Source organism: Saccopteryx leptura, chromosome 2 (genome assembly GCF_036850995.1).
Source record: "Saccopteryx leptura isolate mSacLep1 chromosome 2, mSacLep1_pri_phased_curated, whole genome shotgun sequence".
NCBI lineage: Eukaryota > Metazoa > Chordata > Mammalia > Chiroptera > Emballonuridae > Saccopteryx > Saccopteryx leptura.
This window is the reverse complement of record NC_089504.1, coordinates 242,415,435-242,441,010: the sequence shown is the minus strand read 5'-3', so window position 1 is coordinate 242,441,010 and position 25,576 is coordinate 242,415,435. Positions and strand designations below refer to the sequence as shown.

The window sequence follows — 25,576 nt, the reverse complement described above, 5'->3', positions numbered from 1 at the left end:
CAGGATAATTCAGAAAGCTGAGCCCGACACTGAGGCTGGAGGGACAGAGACCAAGAAGAGCCCAAGGAAGTTACGGGCCAGTGTTTCTCTCTGCAAAGAGTGTGGAAACACTTAACCGGTGTTTCCTTACCCTGCAAACAACCAAAGCTTAATATTCCTCTCCATTCCCTACAGTACCACGTGCACCCACAAACCTACTAAATAAAAATAGATCCTAGAAGAGAAAATATACTTACTAGGCCAGCCTTTTTATTTCCCTGGGCTCATTTAGCCTAGATTTAAGGAATAAAGTGCATATACTCTTTGTACAGCATATAAAAGTTGAAATAATTTCTCTTTCCCATCCCCCCCCCCCCCTGCTCTCCCCCTATACCTGGCTATTAACTGTGTGGCTGCTGTTCATTTCCTTCTGACTAAAAAATCAGACCACCTGTGGTGGATCCCAAAGCCCACAGGACTCTTTCTTTGACCTCCACACACTCTACTGCTGACACACTTCAGGGCAGAAGTGTCTTGCAGGGAGTGAGCCTGGCTTCTCCCTCCATCAGAAATCCCTTTTACAGTATCCTTAACAAACTTAGCTTTAGCCTTTACTTGCTTGCCCCTGGTGACAGGCAACTCACCACTGCAGAGAGTGCCGTTTTCTAATCCTTTATGGATTGGAATATATATTTTTAAATAATTTATTTTGAGATGAGTATAGCTTGTATGCAGTTATAAGAAATAATCCATTACTCTTCACCTGGCCTCCCCCAACGGTAACATTTTACGTAACTCCTGCACTCATCTGTGTGTGTATATTTAATCCTTTGCAACTTTATCACATGTAGACTTGAGTGAACAGAGTCAAGCCCTCCCAGAACAGGACGATTTTATCACGAGGATCCCGCATGCTCCCCCTTTCAGTCACACCCCTCTCTCCCCCTCCACGCTTCCCTCCCATCTCTATAATTCTGTCACTTTAAGAATGTTATATACGGTTTCACTTATACGTGGAACCTAAACAAAACAAAACAAGTGAACAAACAAAACAAAAGGAGATGCACAGAAATGAAGACCAAAGAGAGGGTTGCCTGAGGGCAGAGTGGGGGGTGGAAAGATGAAGGGGAGTCGATCATATCGTGATAGGTCCGCACGGTGACAGATGATGACTAGAATTAGTGGGTGGTACGGGGTGGAGGGGGATAGATGTTGATAGACGGAGACTTAACGCAGGGTGGTGAACACACGATGGTGCACAGATGGGGAACTGTGCCCCTGAAACCTGTATAATTTTGTCAACCAGTGTTGCCCAAAAAAATTCAATGAAAAGGGAGAAAAAAAAATTAGTGAAGTGATTTTATCACAAGATATAAAAATGTCGTATCGCTATCCTGTACACTTGAAACTAATATAACTAGTATAGTATCGTATACCAACTATACTTATAAGAGAGAATGTTATAATAAATGGAGTCACATGAGCGGTAACCTTTTAGAATTAGCTTCTTCACTCAGCACAACTCTCTGGGGAGTCATTCAGGTTGCCGCACGTAGCCATAGTTTGTTCCTTTTTATCGCTTAGGAGTGTTCCACGCTGTGGATGGACCACAGCCACTGAAGGACATCTGCGTTGTTTCCAGCTTGGGACTATTCTGATTAGAGCTGCTATAAACATTTGTGCATAGGTTTCTTCCCCTCCCCTCCCTTCTCCTTCCCTCCCCCCTTCCTGGCCTTATTAAATATAATTCACCTAGCATACAATCCACCGTTTTAGAGTACACGCGTCATGGATTTTGAGCACATTCAGAGTTGTGCAGCCGCCACCACACTCAGTTTTAGAACATTTTCATCAGCTTGAAAAGAAACCCCGTATCCTTCAGCCATCACCCCCACCCCCTTCTCCAGCCCGGAGCAGCCGCTAATCCACTCTCTTTCTCTATTTGCCTGTTCTGGACATTCCCTATAAATGAAACCCGGAGACACGAGGCCTTTTGTGCCTGTCTTTCTCTCCCTCTGCATCATGTTCTCAAGGTTCATCCACGTTGTAGCACGTCGGTCGTCGCTCCCATTTGTGGCTAAAGAACAACATTTCATTGTGTGGACAGACCTCATTCGGCTTACCCACTTGTCGCTGATGGATGTATGTGGTTTTGTTCACATGGAGGTCTCTATCTCCCGGTGTGGGTGCCCAGGAGTGCAGTTACCGGCCCCCGCGGTGGGCGCAGGCGGTGGCTGTGAGGGGTGGCCAGGTGCCTGCGCAGAGAGGCTGGGCCACGGCACACTCCCACCAGTGGCGCAGGAGGGACCTGACCTCTCCGCGTCCTCATCAGCACTGCATGCGACTCCAGTGTTTCCCTGCAGCCATGAGGACAGGCGTGCCTATTCTACTTGTTTTCCCTCCGAGCAGAAATCCGATTCTCAGTGGCGTCTTTGGTGAGACTCGGCCCTGCGGTCATCCCTGCTCGGACACTCCTTCTGTAGGCTGGCCAGCCCCAGGGCCTCTCGTTCGATCTAGTCCAGTTAGTGCATGCCCGTCCCTTCTAAACCCATGGACCCCGTGTGAAAACATGAATAGCTTGATTCAAGCTGTGGTCATGCCATGGGGGGGGGGGCACATCTGGGATTTGTCCATGTGACTCTGTTGAGCTGCATTCCACAGCTGGCGAGTGTGAACCCTGGAGTTCAAGCAGAACACCAGATCTTATGTTTGCAAATAAAAACTTATTAGGTGAGGATGCCTACATTCGGTCTTTGGGACACTCCCTACATGGAATAATCGACTCCTTGGTGAGTTTTGTTCCGGCCTTGTCCCCGTAACCATCTTGCAGGTGGTCCCATCTTTTCCTTAGACGGCAGCTATCCTGGGGCCAGGCTCTTTGAAGCGCGCTCAATGTAGACTGGCCTGTTGCACCCCAGACCTGGCTGGCTTCAGAGATGATGACTGCTGAAGGCAGGCGTACCCTAAGGACTTACTAGGCATGTGCTGATGGGTACAGCACAGGGTTCAGGATGCATGTCTCTGTCCCTGGAGTTTGTTGCAGGAAAGGGTGACTGGGAGTGTACATCGAATGGCGCCACTTGCCACTTGCCCAGGGTTTTATCTGCCTTGTGAGCCTCAGTTCCCCAGGCTTGTTGGGGGACGGAAAGTGGCACCATGAGCACAGAAGCACTGCTGGCCCTGGTGGAGCCTTTTAGTAAGGGCTGTGCAAACGTCTGGTGGTGGCATCAACACAGCCTGGACCACAGGGCAGAGAACGCGCCAACGAGGAAGAGGGAGGTGGCCAAGCTGGTACCACAGCTGCCATCCGAGGAGCCGACAGGCCGCCCTGAACCAGAGGTGTTCCCAACAGGAATGTTAGCCAGAGCCCACGGACACACACGCATGGCCAGAGCCATGGAGAGCCGCAACCTAGGCAGCACCACCGTGGCCATGGATCACAGGAGAGGAAGGGGTGGTGTGCAGGGTGGGGCTGACGCCCCCCTTGGACTGCTGCACCCCCAGGCGTGCTATGTCATCCAGCCAGCTGCTGAGGACCTAAGTATAGGAGTTCCTCTCGACAATTCCCTGAATCCCTGTTCTCGTTGAAGCCACCGGCAGGTCTCTGTAAATGCACCCCCAAACCGACCCGGCACCTCACGCCCACTGCAGATGCCTGCTCAAGCCAGCTGCCTCTGGCCCAGGTGATCACAAAACCTTGTGGGGGAGGGGGGTCTCCTCACACCCACTGGGACCCCTCTGCTCTTCACAAGACCTTTGACCATATGTCAGATCTACCACTCCCTCTGCTGAGACCCCGCCCCCGTCGCTGCGGAATAAAAACCCAAAAGCCTGAAATGCGAAGGCAATCCCAAGAACAAAGACCCCAGATATCAAGCTAGAACAAAGCCAGGTAATTAGGGCAGTGCATATCGGCTCAGGGATAGACAAATAGACCTGCGGAATGGATCAGAGCATCCAGAAGCAGACCCTCACATACACAGGCCCTGATTTATGACAAAATCAATACTGCAGAGCTGAGGAAAGAATGGTCTTTGCAATAAATGGTGTTGGCCCCACTGAATATCCATGTGAGGGGGAAAATGTCCCTTGATCTCTACCTCACGCCATACACAAAAATCAATTCCAGACGGATGGCATACCTAAATGTGAAAGGTCAAAGCTTTCAGAGGAAAACGTAGCAGACTACCTTCCTGAGCTTGGAGGAAGCAAAGACTTCTTAAACAGGACAAAGAAATTCTAACCATGAAGAGAACAAAAAACAAAAACTCGACAAATTGACAATATTAAGAGCCTCTGACCTGACCAGGTGGTGGCGCAGTGATTAGAGCGTTGGACTGATGCAGAAGATCCTGGTTCAAAACCCCGAGGTTGCCAACTTGAGTGCGGGGTCACAGGCTTGAGTGTGGGATCATAGAAGTGACCCCCATGGTCACTGGCTTGAGCCCAGAGGTCACTAGCATGAAGCCCAAGGTCGCTGGCTCGAGCAAGGGGTCATTTGCTCTGTTGTAGTCCCCCGGTCAAGGCACATATGAGAAAGCAATCAATGAACAACTAAGGTGCCACAACAAAGAACTGATGCTTGATGTTTCTCATCTCTCTCCCTTCCTGTCTGTCTGAAAAAAGAGCCACTGTTCATCAAAGGATAGCATTAAAAAAACATCATTACACTACCTACAAAATGGGAGAGTAAGGGACTCCAATCATATGTCCACCAAAGAATATATAAAATTATATAAAAAATAACTATAAAATTAGTAAAAACAATTGAAAAAAAAGAGAGAAAAATCAGCCCAGTTTTTAAAAAATGGGCAAAAGACATAAACAGTCATTTCATAAGAGTATATCCAAATACTCATAAACTAATGAAACACATTTGATCTTCTTAGCCATCAGGAAAGTACAAATTAAAATGCACTGTGATGATGTCATTATATATGCACTGAAATGGCTAAAAAGAGAAAAACAGACAATACCAAGTGCTGACCAGGATGAGGGGCAACTAGAACATCCAAACAGATGGTGGCTGCGCAAACTGATTTGACTACTTTGGGAACGTGTTTAGCAGTATTCACTAATGCTGATAGGCTCAGCAACATCACTCCTACATAGACACCCTGCAAAATCCAAGCACACAGTCATCAAAAGACACACAAGAACGTTCACGGGAACATTATACGTAATAGGAAAAAAAACCCCTGCAAACTGCCCAAATGTTTATCAGTAAAACGGATGCATTTTAGGGCAGTGAAGCTACTCTATGACACCGTAATGGTGGATTACATGTTGTCATGCATTTGTCCAAACCCACAGAACGTACAGCACCAAGAGGGAACCGTAATGTAATCCAAGGGTGTGTGATGAGATGTCCGTGCGGGTTCACTGATTGCAGCAAATGTCCCATTCTGGTGGTGGGGGTTGCTAACGGGGAAAAGGCTGTGTGTGGGTGGGGACAAGAAACAGGTGAAAACTCTCTGTACCTTTTTCTCAACCTTGTTGTAAACCTAAACTACTCTAAAAACAAGAAAAGTCTTAAAACAAAACAAGACAGACTCTCAGCAAAGTGGGAGGAGCAGGGCCCCCCCAATGAGGAAACGGGGCAGTGTGGGGAGAGGCTGGGACCTGATCTCCTGTCCTCAGTGGGAGTCACCGGGCCTGCAGCCTTACCTGTAATGTTTGCATGATTTATAAAAGGGGGAAGAAAAAGATACCTCAGTTATGTAACAAAAACTAGAAGACAAAACCCAAACCCCTTACTTAGGGCATGCCCATCTCCACAGAGGCCAGTGTTGAGTGAGTCCGGAGTTCAGCACACAGTCCCCACAGAGGGCCAGACAGCCAATAATTTATAGGCTTAAGGGCCATCTGGCCTTTGACACAACTACTCAACTCTGCCACTGAGGTGTGATGCAGCCACAGACAACAGGAAAATGAGTGACTGGACATGATACCCTCTACCTAGGGCATGCATGGCCAACAGTTTTTGCCCCTGGGCCAGATTAGAAAGAAAACTTTTTCCACAGGCTAGACAAAATATTAAAATTAAAAAATGTTAGGCCCTGGCCGGTTCGCTCAGTGGTAGAGTGTCAGCCTGGCGTGCAGAAGTCCCGGGTTTGATTCCTGGCCAGGGCACACAGGAGAAGCGCCCATCTGCTTCTCCCCCTCTCCTTCCTCTCTGTCTTTCTCTTCCCCTCCTGCAGCCGAGGCTCCATTGGAGCAAGGTTGGCCCCGGGTGCTGAGGATGGCTCCATGGCCTCTGCCTCAGGCGCTGGAATGGCTCTGGGAGCAACAGAGCAACGCCCCAGATGGGCAGAGCATCGCCCCTTGGTGGGCATGCCGGTGGATCCCGGTAGGGCACATGTGGGAGTCTGTCTGTCTGCCTCCCCGTTTCCAACTTCAGAAAAATACAAAAAAAAAAACCCAAACAAACAAACAAAAAATTAAAAATGTTAAATACAAAAACGATTTGTTTAAGTAAACAAAATTTTATTATGTAATTTGTTTATGAATAAATGTGAGTGAAAAAACGTTTTAATATACAATATTATTTTAACAAAAATATATTTTAATAAAAATATAATTATATACCGTATAAACTGCAATCCAAACTGTATTGCAATCAATCAAAACAATATTTAATTAATAGAATGAGGTTGAAGGGGTTATATCGCAAATAAAACAATTATTTTGTTTTACAAACAGCCTGGACACGTTTTCAGTTATCAACTGCAGCTATTATCTATGCTACAATGCCACTTGATTCAGCACACTTGACCAGAAAATAACGAAGTGTTTGCCCGTGGGTGCGCACTGGCAAACTTTGCCTAACAGAATGTGGGTTTCACATCGCCGCTAAACGTCAAACAGTTCATATCTAGTACAAAAGTTGTAAATCTTTATAATGGAATTTTTTTAAAAAATAAAGAAGTATTGCAAATCTATTTGACCAATTCTTGGAAGTTAACCCTAGTTAGTCACACGTGGAATTCTTTTCCACGTATCACTATCTTCTCAAATATCTCGATTTCCAATAATTAAAGACGCTTCCGCTTCTGAGTAGCTGAGATTTTAAAGTAGCAGAGAATATTAAAAATTTAATCACGGGCCGCATAAACTCAGGGCGCATGTTGGCCATGCCTGACCTAGGGTCTCTCTGCAGAGGTGGGGGCAGGGCACCTGGGGACAGCCTCACCCTCCCTGCCTCCTCCCTTACAGAACTAGGCTGAGGTTTCACAAGGACCCCCTTGCTCCAGCACTCTGGGCTGACTCTGGGGAGCTGCCCCAGGCTGTTCTGTTTCTTTGTTTTTTGGAGAGCTTCTTCCCTAGGAAGCCTGGTGAGCAGGAAGGAGCCCACCTGTCCAGGACAGATGACAGGGCTGGAGGCTCACGGCTTTTGGAAAAGCACTGCTGACAACCAGGAGTTACTTGGGCAGTGACCCCCACACCTGGGCGAGGGGGACAAGGTGCAAGCGTAGGAGAGGAACTCAGCAGGCGAGCTGTCCTCAGCCCTCCCTCCACGGTCACGGTCACGGTCACGGTAACAGTGAGAGGAAATGAGGAGGAGAGGCCAAGGACAGAAAGACGGCTGTCCACAAAGCACACCACAACAGGCGCACCGGAGACAGGAGATACAAGCCTTATAATTAAGGCCTCCAGACACCGGAGGTGAGCTGGCCCATTCACACCCTTAGCAGGCGGTTCACATCTCTGAGAAAGAAACAACAACCAAAAAAGACACTCAGATGAAACTCTCTCTCCATCTGTAGCCTGCAGCAGCTGGACCTGCCTGGCAGCTCCCACCAGGCATCCCTGACCTTGGGGACAGTTCTAGGGGGAGACTCTGGACTGAGAGACACCTGGCCATGCTGCTTGCAGGGCTGTGTGACCCCGGGCAGACTCCTTCACCTGAGTCATCGTTAGCACCCTTCTGTTTGGCAGGTTCTTATTATCCCCATTTCACAGATGAGGAAAACTGAGGCTCAGAGCTGGGAAATGACATAGCCTAGGAAAAAGGGGAACTGTTCTGAACCCATGCAGAAGTGACCTTTCAACATGACCCCACCTCACCTGGACTTGAGAACTGTCTGCATGTTCTTACATCACCCTCAGAGGGCAGGTCTTTCTGAAACCCGCTCCTCGGCCATGACCCACGGAGGTGATCAGGGAGGACAGTGCTGATGACAGACAAGCCTCTGTGAGATAGCTTCCCTCCTATCAGTCCGTATGTCCCTCCTCTCTCTCAGCCTTTCACCGTCTGGGAGGGGGAGAAGCAGGCATGGTTTCCAATCCCATCCTACAGATGAGGAAACTGAGGCAGGCCGAGTACCAGGCTGCACTCTGACTTTAGACCTGCTGTTTCTGCTGCTTTGCTGGCAGGACTGTCTTGCTAATCTGCAGAGCCTGGTAGAATGTGAAAGTTTCAGGCTCTTGTTCAAAAATTAAGAATTCTAGGATGACGGCACAGCAGAATATTAAATAACTAAGTGCGGGGCCCGTTGCAACTCCACAGGTCACATGCTCACAAGGCCAGCCCTGAAGGCAGAACCTCCTTCCTGGGAGATGACTGTCTTCCAGAAACCTTGGCTTGCGCCACCTGCTCTCTGGAGTGGAGGACAGGGTGGGAGGGCTGGGGGAGGAGGAACAAACACAGTAACGCCGTGGAGAACTTGCACTCACTGCCGCTGCCACCACCGCTAAAGACAGAGGCTCTGCGGCGAGCCAGACCTGCCTTGGCTCACAGCCTGGTGGTGCCCCTGGCCCTGTGCTGTGTCCCAACCACACAAATGAAATATTAACTACCTGCTCGGTCCGGGCATGGCATTAAGTGCCTCACACGCATAATCTCATTTAATCCTCCCAACAGCCCTTGAAGCCGCCACATGGGGAGGGCGCTGGGTGCCAGCTCAAGCCCTCTGCTGACCCCGTGGGACTTGGGCTGCGGAGCGGGCTTGCTCCCCGGGAAGTGCAGATAACGACAAATACCCTTCAGGCCTGTTCTGATAAACGGACACCTAGTAATGAAAGGCACTTGAGCCCACAGAGCTGGGCACAGAGTCAGACTTGAAAACCATGCATAATGATAGTAACAGACATTATCATTTATTGCTAGATCACCGTAAATCACAGCATACATTATCATTAGTATTCTAGGCCAGGGGAAACTGAGGCCCAGAACGGGGGTGGCAAAGAGAGAGAGCCACTGTCACCTAACCCACTGCTGTGTCTACTCTCTGACTTTTCTAAAGGGTGAGCCTTGAATTATTCCAGACGTGACCCCGCAGAAAGGTGCTGGTGGCCGCCATGCACACGCCGGCCCAGCTCACGTGCCGGCCCCCCAGGGGGCGGTCCTGGGGACCCGATCTGCTCTCCCACAGCCCTGCACGTATGGGTGTGTTGCTGACTGTCACTGTCTTTCCTGGTCCTCCAAAGACCGTGGACTCCTGAGAGAGGAGCCCGTGTCTCTTCTGAAATGGCCACGCGCCCTGTGCCCGGCAGTGCCTGGTACGACGCACACTCGCAGGCTCCACCAGGATGATGTGGGAAATGACGGCCTCCAGACCCGGGAGAGAGCAGCAGTTCCAAGTCAGGGATCTGGGGCGACACGGACATTCCAATCCTGGCTCAGCTGCAGTGTCCGGCAGGATGCCGCACGTCCCCAGGTTGCATTTCCTTCGGGGTGCAGAAGGGATCACGGCATCCCTCCACCCCTCCCTGCAGGGCTGCTCTGTGGCTAAAGGAGATGCTGATGGCACAGGAAGGCGCGCGGCACAGAGCCCAGAACAGAGAGCGCGCCCTAAGATGGAGCCATGCTTTTCATTACACTTGGAAGGACAAGTCCGCAAAACCTGCCTGGCAAAGTGAAGCAGACTGGTTCTCCCAAACCCTGAACCCCCGCCCCCTCCCCGGTTCTGACCTTTGCTGGCCACTGGCTTTGTCTGAAATCGGGTCTGCGGTTTCCTGGACAAGCTTGTCTCCCTGGGAAGGCTCACAGCGACCCCTGCTGGTCGCCCCGTGGAACTGCCCCAGCCTCCCAGCCCAAGCGCACAACAGCAAAGCAAGGTGAGCCTCCCGGAAGCCCTCCCAGGGGTTGACGAAAACTCCCAGCAGAACAATGGCAGAGAAAGGAGAGACTGCATGTAATTATGTTCAGTGGACACTAATTCCCCATCTTCTCAAAATAAATACAAAACGCGAGATCCAAACAAAGTGTGTTTTTCTTCCGGTCACGTTCTTTTGTTCCCTGGATAAGTGTCACCCTAAATAGACTGTGGAGGCAAGTGAAACTGTCATTTCCACGGGATACTATTTTCCCATCAACACGTGCTGGTCGTGGCAGTCCTGTTTTGATCTGGCAGTTCTTAAATTGGACTTTCTTTAAACAGCGGAGGCTGTGGACTGGACCTATGGTGAGGATGACCTTGCTCACGTACACCTCTTGACTGACCTCCGGGCTGCAAGACAACATGCCCCCAGACTGTGACCCCGTGCAGGGGACCCAGGATCATCTGAGTAGCGAAGACCCTGCTACTCAGAACCCAGTGGGGCCGGTGCCTTTGCCGCAACCCCGGCCAACCATGTCCGCTAAGTAAGGAACTGCACCCCAGCGTGGGATTTAAAATGGAGGGCAGGACGGGAGGTTTTGCAGCAAACTCTCTGGCTCCCCATTCTGTAGACCACCAAGTGAGAGCACAGGGGTAGATTTCACACAAAGATACTTCTCTCTAGTGTCTAAAATCGAGAACTTACCTTTTGCATCCACAGTTGACCTTGCACAATGCTAACTGGAAATTCTAACACGGACTTAGCTCTTTGTGCCGGAACTAGACCACACAAGGGGCACAAATGAGGCCCAGTGTGCAGAATCCTTCACGTTCCCCCAGAGAGGGGTCCAGCACTCTCTCAGATCCCAGCCAAGCCTGGCAGAGCTGATGTGTCAGGGCTAATGTCGTCGCCGTTCCACTCTGAGGGTGAGACGGCCTCTCTCTGTGCCACCCAGCACGTGCCTGGGGAGTGCCTTGGTTTTAAACATCTCCCTCCTCTGCCCTCTCATAAAGACGTCACATCTGGGGCTCGGTGCTGGGTGACAACCACCTAATCTGAAAAACTGGACAGTGTAAGGTACCAGCATAAGGGTTGCAAACTGGTGGCCCCTGGGCTTATCCAGGCCACAGGACAGATTTTGTCCTGCATGGTGTTTGATTTTAGCAAGTGAATGAGTTGTTCACCTGTGCCCCCAAAGAATTCAGGCTGCTAGTTTTTCTTCAAAACGCAGGAAGAACTGGTCTAATCAAACCTGCATTTCTGTGTGACATCACTGCGTCAGTCCCTGCCCAGCCTGCCCTGCAGGTCACCTGACCTTCCTGGCCCCTGAGATCGCTGGACTGCATAACTTATGTAGGTGATTCACCCATTTCAAAAGGGCTCTCTCTCCATAGACAGCCATGCAGATCAGTGGTCTCCAACACTTGGCTGGACAGTAAAGTCCCTATGTCTGGGGCCCATCCTGACAAAAGGAATCCAACTCTGGGGGCTGGGCCTGAGCAAAGGTACATTTATAACCGCCAGGTGATTCGAGTGCGCTGCCATGGTGCAGAGCCACCGGCTTCACCCAAAGGAGTGACGTGAGAGGTAGAAACTTCAGACAGATCAGGGCTGGGGCTGATGGGTGGAGAAGACTGCCCTTTCTAGTCTTGCCTCTGAAGGGGAGGCCGCTATTGTTACTTCTCTCTGCCCCGTGCTCTGGAGAGCAGTGGCTGAGACTCGGAGATAAATCAAAGGCAGCCACAGATGACCTTTGAAAGACCACTGTGCTGGCCTTCAGCGAGGCCACCACGGACTCGAAGGCCACCCTCCCCAAGGCTCCAGCCGGCTCCCCACACACATGCTGTCCATGGACCGAACCGGCGCTTCTCACCTGAAGAGCTCGCGGATCTCCCGGCTGTCAGCCTGGAAGGGGATATTCCGTACCAGGATCTTGGAGGTGGTCTGCTTCCTGGGGACTTGTTTCTTCCGAGCGGATGTCAGTGCTGGCCTGGGGGGTAGGGAGAGGGGTCGGGTCACCTGGGTATCAGCAGCTGCTGCCCTACACTGCCTGGATCCCCTCCCCCAGAACCAGTGCTCGTCCTGCGTTGAGTTGAGGGAGCCAGGCAGTGAGTGTGGATGAGGCTGAGGTCACAGGGGCGGAGGCAGTCTCCTCAGGGAATATGGACCACACTCTTCTGTGGTTGACACATCCAACCCTTGGGTGTCTCCTGCCCTTCATCAGAGATTCAGGAACTACTGGGGACTTAAGGAAGGAACCCTGGTGAGGGAGAGCTCGGATTCTCTCCAAAGCCAGTCAGTCTCCTCTGTCTCTTGCCAGACAAAAAAAGACCCTGGCTGGTCCAAAGGTCTTGTTCGAGTTTTCGTCACTCCCCCGAGGAGCAACATCCAGTTTGTAACCATGGGGACGGACCAGGGATGAGTGAAGAAACTCTAGGCCTGATGCCCAAGGCCACCCACCACACAGTCCCTTCTTTACTGCCCCCACTCCACTGCAGCAGGGTAGGGTCAGGGCACGGCTGCAAGTTAACAATCTGGGAGCAAATGCCAACTCAGCCACCCGAGATCTGTGCAACGGGGGCAAGTTGTGTGCCCTCTTAGGCCTCAGTTTCCCCAACTATAGAATGGGCCTAATAAGAGTGTCAACCTTCCTGTTTGGGGATTTAATGAGAGGACATGCCAAACACTGTACAATGCCCACCACGTGATAAACATTCGATGTGTGGCGGCTGTTGTTATAATGACTCTTGTTATGACTCTCTTCCTCTAAGTCTGCACCCCGCCACCTCCTCAGAGGCCCTCCCTCACCATCTTCCCTGAAACGGTAACCCCGGCATTATTTTTCTTCCTGGCACTTGACACTATCTCACAGCCTATGACACTGATCAGGTTTCTAGTCCCCGTCTGTCTCCAGGGCTGTGCCAGCCAATACAGAGGCCACTAGCCACTCGTGGGGAGTTCAATCTAAATAAAAATGAAAACAGATTCACAGTTCAGTTTCTCAGTTGCCAGGGGAGCCAGCCTCCAAGATGGTCCCCAGTGACCCTGGCCTCTGAGCCTTCATACCCTACTGAGGCGTGCAGGACTCGCTGCACTGGGACAGGTCTGTGTGACCGGCAGAAGATGGCACAATGATGGGTGTGACTTCTGAGACTACGGCATGGACGACAGAGCTGTTTCTGCCCCGTTCCCTCTCCAACTGCTCGCCCGCCCAGCGGGGAACGGGCCGCCGTGCTTGAAGGACACATGCAACCCTAGGGAAGGGCAGACACGGGGAGGAACGAGGCCTCCGGTTCTCCTGCTGACAGCCACAGGAGGGCGCCATCTCGTAAGTGGGCCCACCAACCCTATCTGAGCCTTCAGATGAGTCCGCAGCCCCAGCCAACAACCTGAGTGCAGCCTCACGAGGGACCTCGAGACAGAACCACCGGGCCGAGCTGCTCCTGAACTCCTGACCACAGACACTGGGAGGTGATAAATGTGTGCTGCTTTCAGCCATTAAGTTTGGGGATACTTTGTTATGCAGCAAAAGGCAACCAATACAGTTACACCTGCCACATTCCAAGTGCTCAAATGCCACGTGTAGTGAGTGGCTGCCATACCAGACGGCACTGCCCAGCATTACAGAATATTTCCATCACTGCAGAAGGTTTTTATCAAACACCCTGCCCTAGAATGTAAACCCCACGTGGACACGCCACCCCCAACACCTGCGGAGAGCGTCTGGGTGCACAGCTGGCTTTTCATACTTTGTGTTGAATAAAAGAATGACCACGTGAGTGCTGGCAGGTCGCCAACACTGAGTGCTCATGTGCCTGGCACGTGTTAGATGCAGTCCACACCATGCTTGGCCAACGCACGGTAACTTCCAGGCACAGTGACCCACCCAAGTTCACATGGCTCCTGGATTAGAACCCAAAGCCCAGACTTCCACTCCTATGTCATAGCTCGGGAACCCTCCGAGGTTTCTGAGGGGTCCTGTACTGGGTTGCCTTCTCCCTCAGGATGCTCAGCGTGGCACAGACCGGGCTGGGTGAACCACGCCAAGTGGCCTAGGCTGGATTCTCAAGTAGCAATAAAAACAAAGAGGGAAGGAAGAGAGAGGTCAGCTCACTGGCAGCTAATTTGCTCAAGGACCACACAAATGACCAAGTGGCTGAGAAGTACCAAATAAATATCTTAAACTGGCCAAAGGACCATTTGAGGTGGTCACTTCGTCACCTGAGGCAGGCAGGTGATAATGACAACAGCTTACACTGGGCACGTGATCTGTATTGGGTGCCGCTGAAGCACCTCCCGTACATTAGCTCATTTAGAGGTATAAACAGGTGGAGAGGTCGGGGCAAAACTAAAACTAAAAGTAACACTCCTTCAGGGACCTGGGCATTGGGCAGATTGGTCTGTCCTCAGTCACCATCTTTAACACCTACTGAATCTCTTTCAAGTGACCTGGAAACCGTCTCTGGGCACCGTGGTCCAGCCCCATGAAAGGAATCCCCATAACACGGCACGTCTAGGTTTTATAGCTTCTCCGGGTCTTCCCGGGTTTATGCATCCAGCCAAACGAGCGGGACAGGTTTGTTTCTCCTGCCTGCGTCCCTTTTATAATAACGAACGTGCAGTCAACATTTACTCAAGTGGCCCTGTCCAGTAGGGAAATGGTGTCGGAGTTGGCAAGTGTGACACCATGTTAATTAGGGAGAGAAGGTCGGCTGAGAGGACAGGACAGGGCCGTGAGACGCCCTCAGGGCACCAGTGCCAGCGCAGAAAGGCCCGACTCAGCAGGGAGGAGGAGGCACAGAAGACTCACCTGGTGGCCCGTTCCGAGATCCGCACTTCCAGCTTGTGGCCGTCCACGACTTGACCCTGAGAGGTAGACAATATGGTTTGCCGTTCTGCTCTGTTAGAACGACTCGCCCATCCCCCTGCCCGTCACCAGAGCTAGCTAGCTTCAGCTGAGCGAGGGGACAGGACACTGCGGACAGACGGGGGACTGACTGTTCCCAGGAGGGGCGAGCTGGAATCCAGGGAAGAGAGTGGCTTTTCCCAGAAAGGGCTCATGCTGAGCCCAGGCAGCAGCTGGTGGTCACAGAGACCCAGCCCTCCGATGTCCTCTCGAGCCGTGAGTGGGCCTTGACCTTTATGCCATTGAGGGGCACGGAATTTTCCACTGTTTATGTGCTTTTAGACCAAGAGAGCCCCTCCGGTCTGGCTTGTGGAGAGTCCAGTTTAGTTTGTATGCACTTTAAAAAAAATCCTCAGTCACAGTGGAGTTGCATCTCAGCTACGCTCTAAAGTTGGTCCCTTAAGGCCAAAATGGCATATTAGCCAAAATTACCCTCGAAAATCCCTTAAATCGCCCATAAACTACAGCACACGCAGCTTGGTAAAAACAGTTATCTGGCCATGTGGAGCGAAGGAAGGAGCCGGACCACTGAATGTGCAGAACTGAACTCCAGCCAAGTGAGGACACCTCACAGCAAAGTTGGATTTCCAGCGCCTCTCAAAAAACAGCCACAAACAAAACACCAGGTAAGATGTGTCGCTGGGGCACACCTTCCACTGGCAGGCCCTGGCCGAGGCCGAGAGGTGGCTGTACCTCTGGACAGGGCAGGAGCGCCCAGGTCTTGCTCTGGGGAATGCCTGCCCCTCTGTTTACACGGCCCGCCTGGCCCCCACGGGAATCTGAGTTTGGAGCCGTGGTGGAGAGAGAGGGCTTCTCAAACTAAAGGCAGAGGCCCCCAGGGGCCATCACGTCCCCATCGTCCTTCCCAAACCCAATCAGCCCTTGGTGGAGTTGCCTTGAGTCAAGGGGAAGGTCAAAATTCTACTAAAATTCTTATATTGGCCAAGTGCCCAGTTACAGTCTATGACCCCCCAAAGCCTTTCGCTTGACCAGGAAGCTCTCCTGGGACAGTCAGTCACCTGGAAGGTTTCTACAGATCAGCGACGCTCCCCAGGGCAGTGACCCCGCACGGGCGCCCTTTCCGCCGTGTCCAGCATGGCCTCGCCTGGCTGGTAAATTTGGCCCTATCCAATGCTATTCTAGCTTCACACTGTCTGGCCTCACAGCGAGCAGGCCTGTGTGCCCCTTTGTACGCACGCGGACACAGGGCACTCGGTCTGAATATGATTGACAAGGGTCCCTGGACCTGCTGAAACCCTTCCATGGACTCTGGGTTCAGCAGTCTGTTCTTGGGGCACCATCAGGAGCGCCCAGCCTGTCCTCTGTGTCACCCCTCCTGCAGAACAAGCACAGGCCAGTGACAGCGTGGAGCAAGGGGGTCTGCAGAAAGCAGAAGTGCATGAGAAGGCACTGATCCTTGTCCCCTGCCACCAATGGGCCTGGGGATGTGGGGCTTCAGGGAGGGGTGCTGAGGGCACTGTTTCAAGCCAAGACCTGGCTCCCTTCGGGGTGCAGATCCCAGGCCATTCTGCTCTCCATAGCCCCAGCTCCCCTCCTGCTACTGAGGACCCTGGTTTGTCCCTGCACCCCAGCAGGAGGGCACTGCTTCTTTCTTCGTCTGCATAGGAGCTTAAGTCTATGCCTGAACACCTCCAAGTTCGGCCCCTTCCCCTAAAGACACTGCCTCCACATTGTCCTCTCCTACCTGGCCGACTCAGTGGCCTCCCACCTGACCTCCTATGATCCACTCTCCACACAGCGGCTAGAGAACCTGTACTGAGGCAGAAATCAGATACTTACCCAATGGGCTGCAAGCCTTCTGATCTCATTCCCATTATGCTGAATTCTCATCTTTAAAAGGCCTCCAAGAGCCAGCCCCCCCACAGCTCCCACCTGTACCCTGTCCCTGACTGCATCGGCCCTTTTCCGCTCAACACAGTAAGCTCACTTCTGCCTTCGAGTCCCTGCCTCAGGCCCTTTGCACATGCTCTCCCTACTTCCTACATGGCTTTCCCCCCAGATCTTTGCATAGCAGACGTCATCTTGTTAATCAGGTGCCAGCTCAATTGTCCCCTCCTCAGAGAAGCCTCCCCTGACCACACACAGCCTAAAGTAGTGCCTCCCGCAGCACGGCGTCTGCTTTGTTTCCACTTGAGCACTTCTTGTGACCTTGTGTATTTACCTGGAGGTCCACTCAGCCAGCCTCCTCCAGGTCTAGCTCAGTGCCTGGCATACACCAGGCCCTTGATAAAAAGTTTCTTCATTTTTCTGGGGACACAGTGCCCTAGACACCTGGAGAAAGTGTGGACTTTGCCACATTCCTGCTGGATACCAGAGGGTTGACAGGACCCCCGCCCCACTGCCTGCCTGGTGACTCTGTGGACCTCGTCTGAGAAGCACACCCCTTTACCTGGAGCTGCTTGAGCGCTTTCTGGGCCTGCTCCGGCTTCCTGTATTCCACGAACCCAAATCCCATGGACAGCAGCTCTCCTGGAAGGGAGAGGTAGGAATCACACAGTGAGGCGGGTGGGGAGGGAAGCAAGGAATGAGCACAAGGCCAAGTGCAAGGGCTCCGAGGTGCCCCCGGCCCTCGGCTTCATAGCCTCATTTCTTCGTACCCTTCTTCATTCCCCCAAATATTTCAGCCCCTGACTCGCCATTTATTACTAGTTATCTCGCAAAAGTCAGACAAGGAGGTTATATAGCCATCACCTGAGGCCAGGTGGACTATTAATTAACAGATGATTGACATGATAATTAACTTCATAATAGCATTCCGCCTTTGGGAGGGAGAGGGAACTAACAGGGATGACCATCGCAGTGACAAGCGGCAAAGCCCCTGCCTAGGCAGTTCCCCGCTCCCTCTCACACATAATGCACAAGATGAATATATGCATGAAAGTCAAACATGCTCTTTGCAAGTACTTCTGACCACCCGACTGCATTTGGTTTCTGGGTCTCAGACATGAAGTTGGGAGAGGGAGGGAAATGGCATTATTTGAACCTATCTGGTTCCCCAGATCAAGGTAGTGAGTAGCAAGAGTTCAGACAGGATGGAATATCTCAAAAATTTATCGGAAACTTCGGCTTCCCGACTTCAGATTTGTAATTAGGGACAGGGAAGTTTTTACGGGACAGACGCACACACAAGTAAGATCTCTAATTCCATCTTGCCCTTTCGGCACAAAATGTGATGCATGCCTCACCCAGCATTCCATTCACAGAGCCGAGCGGGGCTCTGTGGGCAGTGGGCCTGAGGCTCAGCCAGAGCGTTGGCTCACAGGCAGCGCCACCCTGTGGTGACTTTAAATATATGTTCTTCGGCAGATGTTGGAAAGCGGTCCTTGGGAGAGTCAAGGTTGCAGATGATGGATGGGTCAGAGGTGTCTGTGTACGCCTGATATTTAAGAAGCGCATTAAGATGGTGTGAGAGGCACACAACCCCCAAGGCTGAATGGAGACATGAGCTGGCTGCAGCACGGCCCGGGCACCCACGGACCAGTGCGGTGCATGGCTAATGACTCAGTGGAATATTCTAGGTGTTCTATGTCTGGGTTATTTCTCTAGGAAGGGAAGAGGGAGAGCACTAGATTGGCCATTTCCTGCTATTCCCCGGGGAAACTTCCAGAGCACAGAGGTGCTTGGCAGAGGGAGAGGCTTCCTCGACTGAACACTGTCACCCCCACCAGCCCCCTAACGCACTACTCCAAGGCCACCTCTGGCAGTCTGAGGTGACAAAAGGTCTAGATTCTGAAGAACCTGGTGTGCATGGCTGCTTCCTCTGGAAACCAGGAGCCTCCAGGGACACAGGAGCAGGGACCACTCTACAAAAGCTGAACAAGTTTGGCTAACGACAGTATTTCAGGGCAAAGGAGGGCGGGCAACCTTCAAAACAAATGAGAGCTGCCCACGCCCCCTACGCAAAGCTACCCAGTTTCCTTCAGAACCACTGCGTGCCGGCTGAGGTCTCATATGGAGTACCTGCTTTGTTCTTCTTCTTGGAAATAGTGCAGCTCTTCACCATGCCCACCTTGGAAAACACCTGGAGGAGAAGAGTAACACGTGTCATCAGCGGTTCCCTGCTAATCCTGCAGGTGTGATTTTAAGGACGGGGGCTGTGTGTGCCTATTATGGATGTTGCTAAATATGTCATGCTAACACCGGCTGCAGCTTTCACGTGACATGCCCCTCCCGAGACATCCAACATGTCCCTTGCCTGTATGAGGCTGCCCTTCCCAGCCTCCAGGCTGGTCTGGCTGCTGCTCTGGGTGAGACGTCCACTGGACAGCCTGGCAGAAGTCAAACAGAGGGGCGTGAGCTGTTCAGCTGCATATTAACGCCAGGCATGACTGCAGGCTGTGAGCGCGGGGACTAGCTGACGGGGCTCCCGCCTCGCTCCCCCGAGAGTGTGGGGATGAGCCAACTGGGGTTCCTGCCCCACGCCCCCGAGTGCGCAGGGACAAGCTGGACGGGGTTCCCACCCCGCGCCCCTGAGTGTGGGGACGAGCTGACCGAGGTTCCCATCCCACGCCCCCGGAACCATTGCTCACCCCCTTCAGCGTCTCCTCAGTCGTGTCGAAGTTAAGGTTTTTAATGAACAGAGTACACCCGGGAAGGCTCTCTTCATCCTCCTCTTCCTCCTCCTCCTCCTCCTCCATCTTTGATGAAGAGTCATTTGCTCCTTCCTCTGTTGGCTTTTCACCTTCTGGGGTCTCGCTGTCAGGCACTGGGTTCCCACCAAAAAAAAACCCAAAACACCCCAAATCCATTAAATGATATCTGCTGAAGTCGCAGAACCTGCTCGATCAGGGTTTCTGCTTGCGTGGGCAGCGCTGGGAAAGGACACTCACCCCTAGCCTGAGCGGGGTTTCAGCAACCCCTGAAAGCGGGGAGAGACCACCTCCCTCTGCTCTTTTAACGGGTAAGGGATAGGAAGCACAGACAATAAAGAACCTTAAATTGGATAACCCACACTCATTTGAACTTCCAAATAAACTGCTGTGTGAACTGTTTTATTGAACCCCAAACCTCAGCAAATTTATTTTTTCTCAAAAAAACAAAAAACAAAACCCAAACAAAAAAAATGCTTAGTGAACTTTCAACCTAAAATGCAACTTTAAAACTTTCCAAAAATTACAGAATAGGAGCAAAATGTAGAACATTCTAAACAGCCCTTGAGGCCCTGGCCAGGTGGCTCAGTTGGTCTGAGTGTCATCCTGATTCAAAGCCAAGGTTGCAGGTTCGATCCCCGGTCAGGACACATGTAAGAATCAACCAATGAGTGCATAAATAGCTGGAACAAGAAACCGATGTTTCTCGCTCTCAAATCAACCTAAATAGTCCTGGAGACTAAAGGGCGTTATCACTCAATTAAAATTCCCAACGTGCAGAGCTTCAGAGTGTTTTTATCGTTACGTGACATGTCAAATTCAGAGTTATGCAAAACAGTGCAAACCTGGGGAAAAAAGCACCAAATGTTCATGAACAGACTAGAAAAGTTACAACGCCACCGGAGGCTGGGATAATAGGTATACACTAAACATGGTGCTTCCGAAGAATGTTAAACAACACAGACAAGTTCATAGGGGCAGTTCAAGTTGCTAAATGGAGAACGATACTCATAATTTAAAAAAAAAATTAGGAGAAAACATAAAATATGAAATAATACGCAATGTAACTAATGGTCCTCACATCTGTGCGCATGAGGACAGAAAAGAGTTCCCAAGATGGTCCTGAGCCGGCTTACAGGCTCCTCAGCTGACCCAGAAAGAAGTACGACAGCTTTTCTTTCACAGAAGAAAAATAATAAATGTTCGGTTGGTTCTGTAGTTGAGTACCCTCATTCCTATTTTAAATTGTTCAAACAAATATTCTAACTCTTCCTTAGGAACTCATTTTCCCATGTGTATACTCTCCCCTGTCCAGATACGAATGTACTTTGAACTAGTTTTAACGACTGTAGGTACTCTAACGGTCTACTTGTGAACTCTGTAGGTCGGGTTTATTTCATTTATGAACAGTATTTTGGAGTTTGAGTCCTTCTGTCCTATGATATAGACTTTGCATTGGTAACATGGGTGAAATTAGACCTAAGAGAATGGGGGTGACAGAGGCTGTGGTTTCATCTGTCACTTGTCCCCAAACACTCCTACGCCCCTACTCTGAAGGGACAGCACTGCAGGAAGAGGGCAAAGTGCAGGTGGGGTGGGAGTCAGCAGGTCAGGGGTGCGGCTGCCACGAGCCGGTCAGCCCTGGGGCTGAGAGTGAACTTCACCCGAGGTTCACGGGAGCCTCACCAGGATGAGAACAGCGTCCCGTCCTCTTGAGAGGACCTGCTGCCTGGAAATGTGTTCAGTTTCAATCAACCTCTCCCAGTTTTCCCCCAAGTCACATGATTGGGGAGGGGGACACATCCTCCCTCCACATCCAAGCTTCCAAAGCTCTGCCCACATTCCCCAGGAAATCAAACCCCATCTCAGCCATCAAACCCCTCTGAGGTTCTGAGCAGATGCCCCCCCCCCCCCCCCGAGTAAACCCAGCATGCCCTGGCTGGCAGCTCTGTGAGCCGGCCCAGGGTGGACGGACAGATGGAGACAACCCCAATCTCATGCACACACCTGCCCTCAAATGGTTCAAACTTCTGAGAGACCCATGGGGACTGCATGGAGCTCAGGCCTGTCCCCCACTCTCTTGCCAAGCGCCAAAGCCTCTCCATTGTCCTCACCATCAGCCTCCTTCTGATGTAAGCCTAACTCCTGCACGTCCTAATGAAGCATCACCTGCTTCGTCAGAAAACAACCCTTTCAAGCCCTAATGGAACCGGCTATGCTGGTAACAATGCTGTCTGTCTCTGTCGAACATCAGTTGAACAGGTGGCCTTAGCCCTGCGTGTTCCCTCCCACGGAGGTGAAGCCAGAACCCAGACTCTCCCCAGGACAAAAAAGGAGAAATCTACATAAAACCTCCTTTCCCACACGTGTGCGATTTACCCAACAAAGGACTCCATGGCGTGGCCATTTGTACTCAAAACCCAACTTGCAAAGCAAAGTGGGGCACAAAAAGTATTACTAATGATGCGGGAAGCAAAGCTCTGCAAAGCAGCTGGGACTTCGGTTCTGAACTAGAACTTCAACTGAAATGAACAGCGTGACCTTCAGGGGCCTTTGTGTGGGCCAAAGCGGAATCTCGGGCCGCCCCAGCGCCTTGCAAAAGCCGCACACGGGGACGGAGCGAAAGCCAATTCCAACGCTGCAACTTTTCCATGCAGTTGGGGGTTTCACTCAGAGCGTGAGACTGCTGGCCGGATATCCTGGTCTGCGCGCGCAGCTAGTGAGTGAGAGTTTCCTCCAAGCGCCCCGGAAGTGGGCGCCCGCCTGTGTTACCGGACAGAGTGGCAGACAGAGCCAGAGGTCTTTGAGTGGGCGGAAAGCCCGCCTGATTATGCTAGCAGCTCTGACTGACTGAGCCTTACCCAGAGCCCTGTGCTGAGTGGAAATAGAGTGGGGAGTTGCCAGCTCTTTGAGCCTCTTACTATCCAGGCAGAGGCAGCAGCAACCCCATAGCTGGATTATCAGGCTACTAATTGAGGAAGGAAAGACTAGGAGAAAGGCTCCAGGAACACGGACTCTCTCACTGTCGGAGCCTATAAATGCTAATGAGCCTTGACTGCCAACGAGACTAAAGCACAATACATGACATTGCCATAGAGACTTATCAACTGCAAACCTCTACCTGAGCATGCCAAAGGGGCAGAACCCGGGGTACAGAGTCACCGACCAGGAAGAGGGAGAGAAAAGAAAAATCAAGAAGATAACCTCTCAAAATCAAGAATAATCTGCAGACTTTATAACCTATCCCATTTTATTATATTTGTTCGTCTGTTTCTCTTATCTTCATTCTTGATACTTTTTTTCCTCCTCCAATTTGGCCGATTAACTCTCTGCCGGTCTTACTCTCTCCTCTCCTTGAACTACACTACCCATAAGTGTTACATCTCCCATTATCTTTTCTCTCCTCTTTCTCTCTATGAGGGTTGCACTCCAAAACCTTTAACTCTCTCTCTCTCTCTCCTTTCTTTTTTCTTCTTTTAGTGGTTCCCTCTTTTTCTCTCTCTCTCTCTTTCTTTTCTCCCTCTATATTAGTTTCTTCCTTTCTCCTTTACATCTCCTCTCATTCAAACCTCAATTACAAACAAATTATCTTATCTGGGAATCAAACTTATGTTTGTGGCATTTTGGGGGGTTTTTTCTTCACCTTTTTAACTCACTAGCAGTGCTCCCATCCCTGGCTCTCCATTTTATCTAGTTCTTGTTCCACTAAATACAATAGTAATTTTTTAATTTGTCCCCCCATTTTTCTGTTTTCCTCTTATTCCTCTCATCATAACTCTTAGACAACCAACACCTAAAAGCAAATCATTTTATTCTTGACCCAAATTTTTTCCTTATTTGCTTTTTGTGGGTCCATACCCCCCCCCCTTTTTTTTTTTTTCTTTTTCTTTTTTTTTCTTTTTTTTGCCCCTTTATTACTTTTCCTCAATTCAGGCCCTCCATCACAGGCATTGTTTGTTATAATTCACAGTTCACCACAAGATTTTCTCAAGAAAAGGGGAGAGGAGAGAAGAGGAAAAAAGGAGGGGGGGAATAATTTCCTTTTTTTTTTAATTTTTATTTTATTTTATTTTTCTTTATTTCATTATTAATTTTTTTTAAAAAAACAACTTTTCGATTTTTTATTTTTTTATTTTTTTTAACTTTTTATTCTTTATTAAATCTCATTAATACTATCAACAAAACCACCCTCAGATGCCATTAAGGAAGAGAAAATCGAATATCATGGATACAAAAGAAAGAGAGGTAACACAGCTAGATGAGGAAAAATCTATGGAGAAAAAATTTAATATATTGGAAACCTTGGAGCTAAATGACAGAGAATTCAAGATAGAAATCCTAAAAATCCTCCAAGATATACAAGAAAACACAGAAAGGCAATTTAGGGAGCTCAGAAAACAACTCAATGAACACAAAGAATATATGTCCAAGGAAAATGAAACTATAAAAACAAATCAAACAGAGATGAAAAACTCAATTCACGAGCTGAAAAACGAAGTAACAAGCTTAGCTAATAGAACAGGTCAGATAGAAGAGAGGATTAGTGAAATAGAAGACAAGCAACTTGAGGCACAACAGAGAGAAGAAGAAAGAGACTCAAAAATTTAAAAAAATGAGGTAGCCCTACAAGAATTATCTGACTCCATCAAAAAGAATAACATAAGAATGATAGGTATATCAGAGGGAGAAGAGAGAGAAAATGGAATGGAGAACATACTCAAACAAATAATAGATGAGAACTTCCCAAGCCTGTGGAAAGAACTAAAGCCTCAAGTTCAAGAAGCAAACAGAACTCCAAGTTTTCTTAACCCCAACAAACCTACTCCAAGGCATATCATAATGAAATTGACACAAACCAATGACAAAGAAAAAATTTTCAAGGCAGCCAGGGAAAAGAAGAATACAACATATAAAGGAAGGCCCATTAGATTATCATCAGATTTCTCAACAGAAACTCTACAAGCTAGAAGAGAGTGGACCCCAATATTTAAAGTCCTGAAAGAGAGGAACTTTCAGCCACGAATACTATACCCATCAAAGCTATCCTTCAAATATGAAGGAGAAATAAAAACATTCACAGATACAGAAAAGATGAGGGAATTTATCATCAGAAAACACCCACTCCAGGAATTACTAAAGGGGGTTCTCCAATCAGATACAAAGAACAACAAAAAAAAAACAGAGCCACAAGTAAAAGCTCCAAGAAGAACACAATAAAACCAAATTTAAACTGTGACAACAACAAAAAGAAAGAGGGGGAGAAGATGGAGATTAACAGTAGCAAAGGACGATGGAGTGCAAAAGTACTCACAAAATAGTTCGCTACAATGAACAGGGTAGGGACCCTTTTCATTACTCAAAGGTAACCACCATTGAAAAAACCACCACAGAAGCACATGAGATAAAAAAGATAGCAACACCGTGACCTTCAGCCGCAATGACATTTGCACCCCACTGGCTCTCCCTGCATGTTTCGTCTTGGAGATGAGGAGAAAGGAGCTGATTAGACCCCACTCTGTGCCCGGCTCATGGCTCGGCGCGGTAAGTGCCCTATTCCATTGATGACCACAGCAAACACATCACAGCCAGGTGGCCTGAGGAAAATGCTGGAGGCCGGCTGTAGCTGAACCCTAAGTGTCAGGCATCTTCAGGTTGGGAGAGAGGTTCATGGAGAGGTTCGTGGTTGGGATGACGGTGACCAAAAGGGCTCATGGTGGTATAAGGGGCAGCCTCTTCTTGACACTGGTCAACAGCTGCCACGTTAGAAGGTCAACCCAGGGTGGTTAGATAGGATATTTCAAAAGGAGCCAAAAATCCAGCTTTTTATGGGAAAACCCGTGGTTTAAAAACCTTGGCAACTAACTCAAAAGCCTGTATGTGGCTTCCGAACCAGGCAGTGGTCACCCAGTGGTAACTCGCAGTCAGCAAGGGCCTCATGCACCACCCCCACTTCCGGCCTGAGCAGACTCCTGGAAGAGACCGATGACCCTTCCCTCAGCCTCTCCCGAGAGTCTGGGTGCCAGCCAGGGCCAGCGTGGCA

At 50.2% G+C, this 25,576-nt stretch overlaps 1 protein-coding gene across 3 annotated transcripts in view; it reads right to left on the bottom strand.

The window, feature by feature from the left end:
* Positions 1-25,576, bottom strand: part of RBM19 (RNA binding motif protein 19) — a 129,116-nt gene that overhangs the window by 78,926 nt on the left and 24,614 nt on the right. For 2 of the 3 annotated variants that reach the window (XM_066370832.1, XM_066370833.1), the window contains exons 17-21: positions 19,477-19,652; positions 18,908-18,968; positions 17,337-17,416; positions 14,831-14,886; positions 11,894-12,010 (exon numbers count right to left, since the gene is read on the bottom strand). In XM_066370832.1, coding sequence (XP_066226929.1) covers positions 11,894-12,010; positions 14,831-14,886; positions 17,337-17,416; positions 18,908-18,968; positions 19,477-19,652 — 490 coding nt within the window. Of the gene's footprint in view, positions 1-10,120; positions 10,431-11,893; positions 12,011-14,830; positions 14,887-17,336; positions 17,417-18,907; positions 18,969-19,476; positions 19,653-25,576 lie in introns of those variants that run through there. The other variant, XM_066370834.1, reaches the window with a different exon arrangement.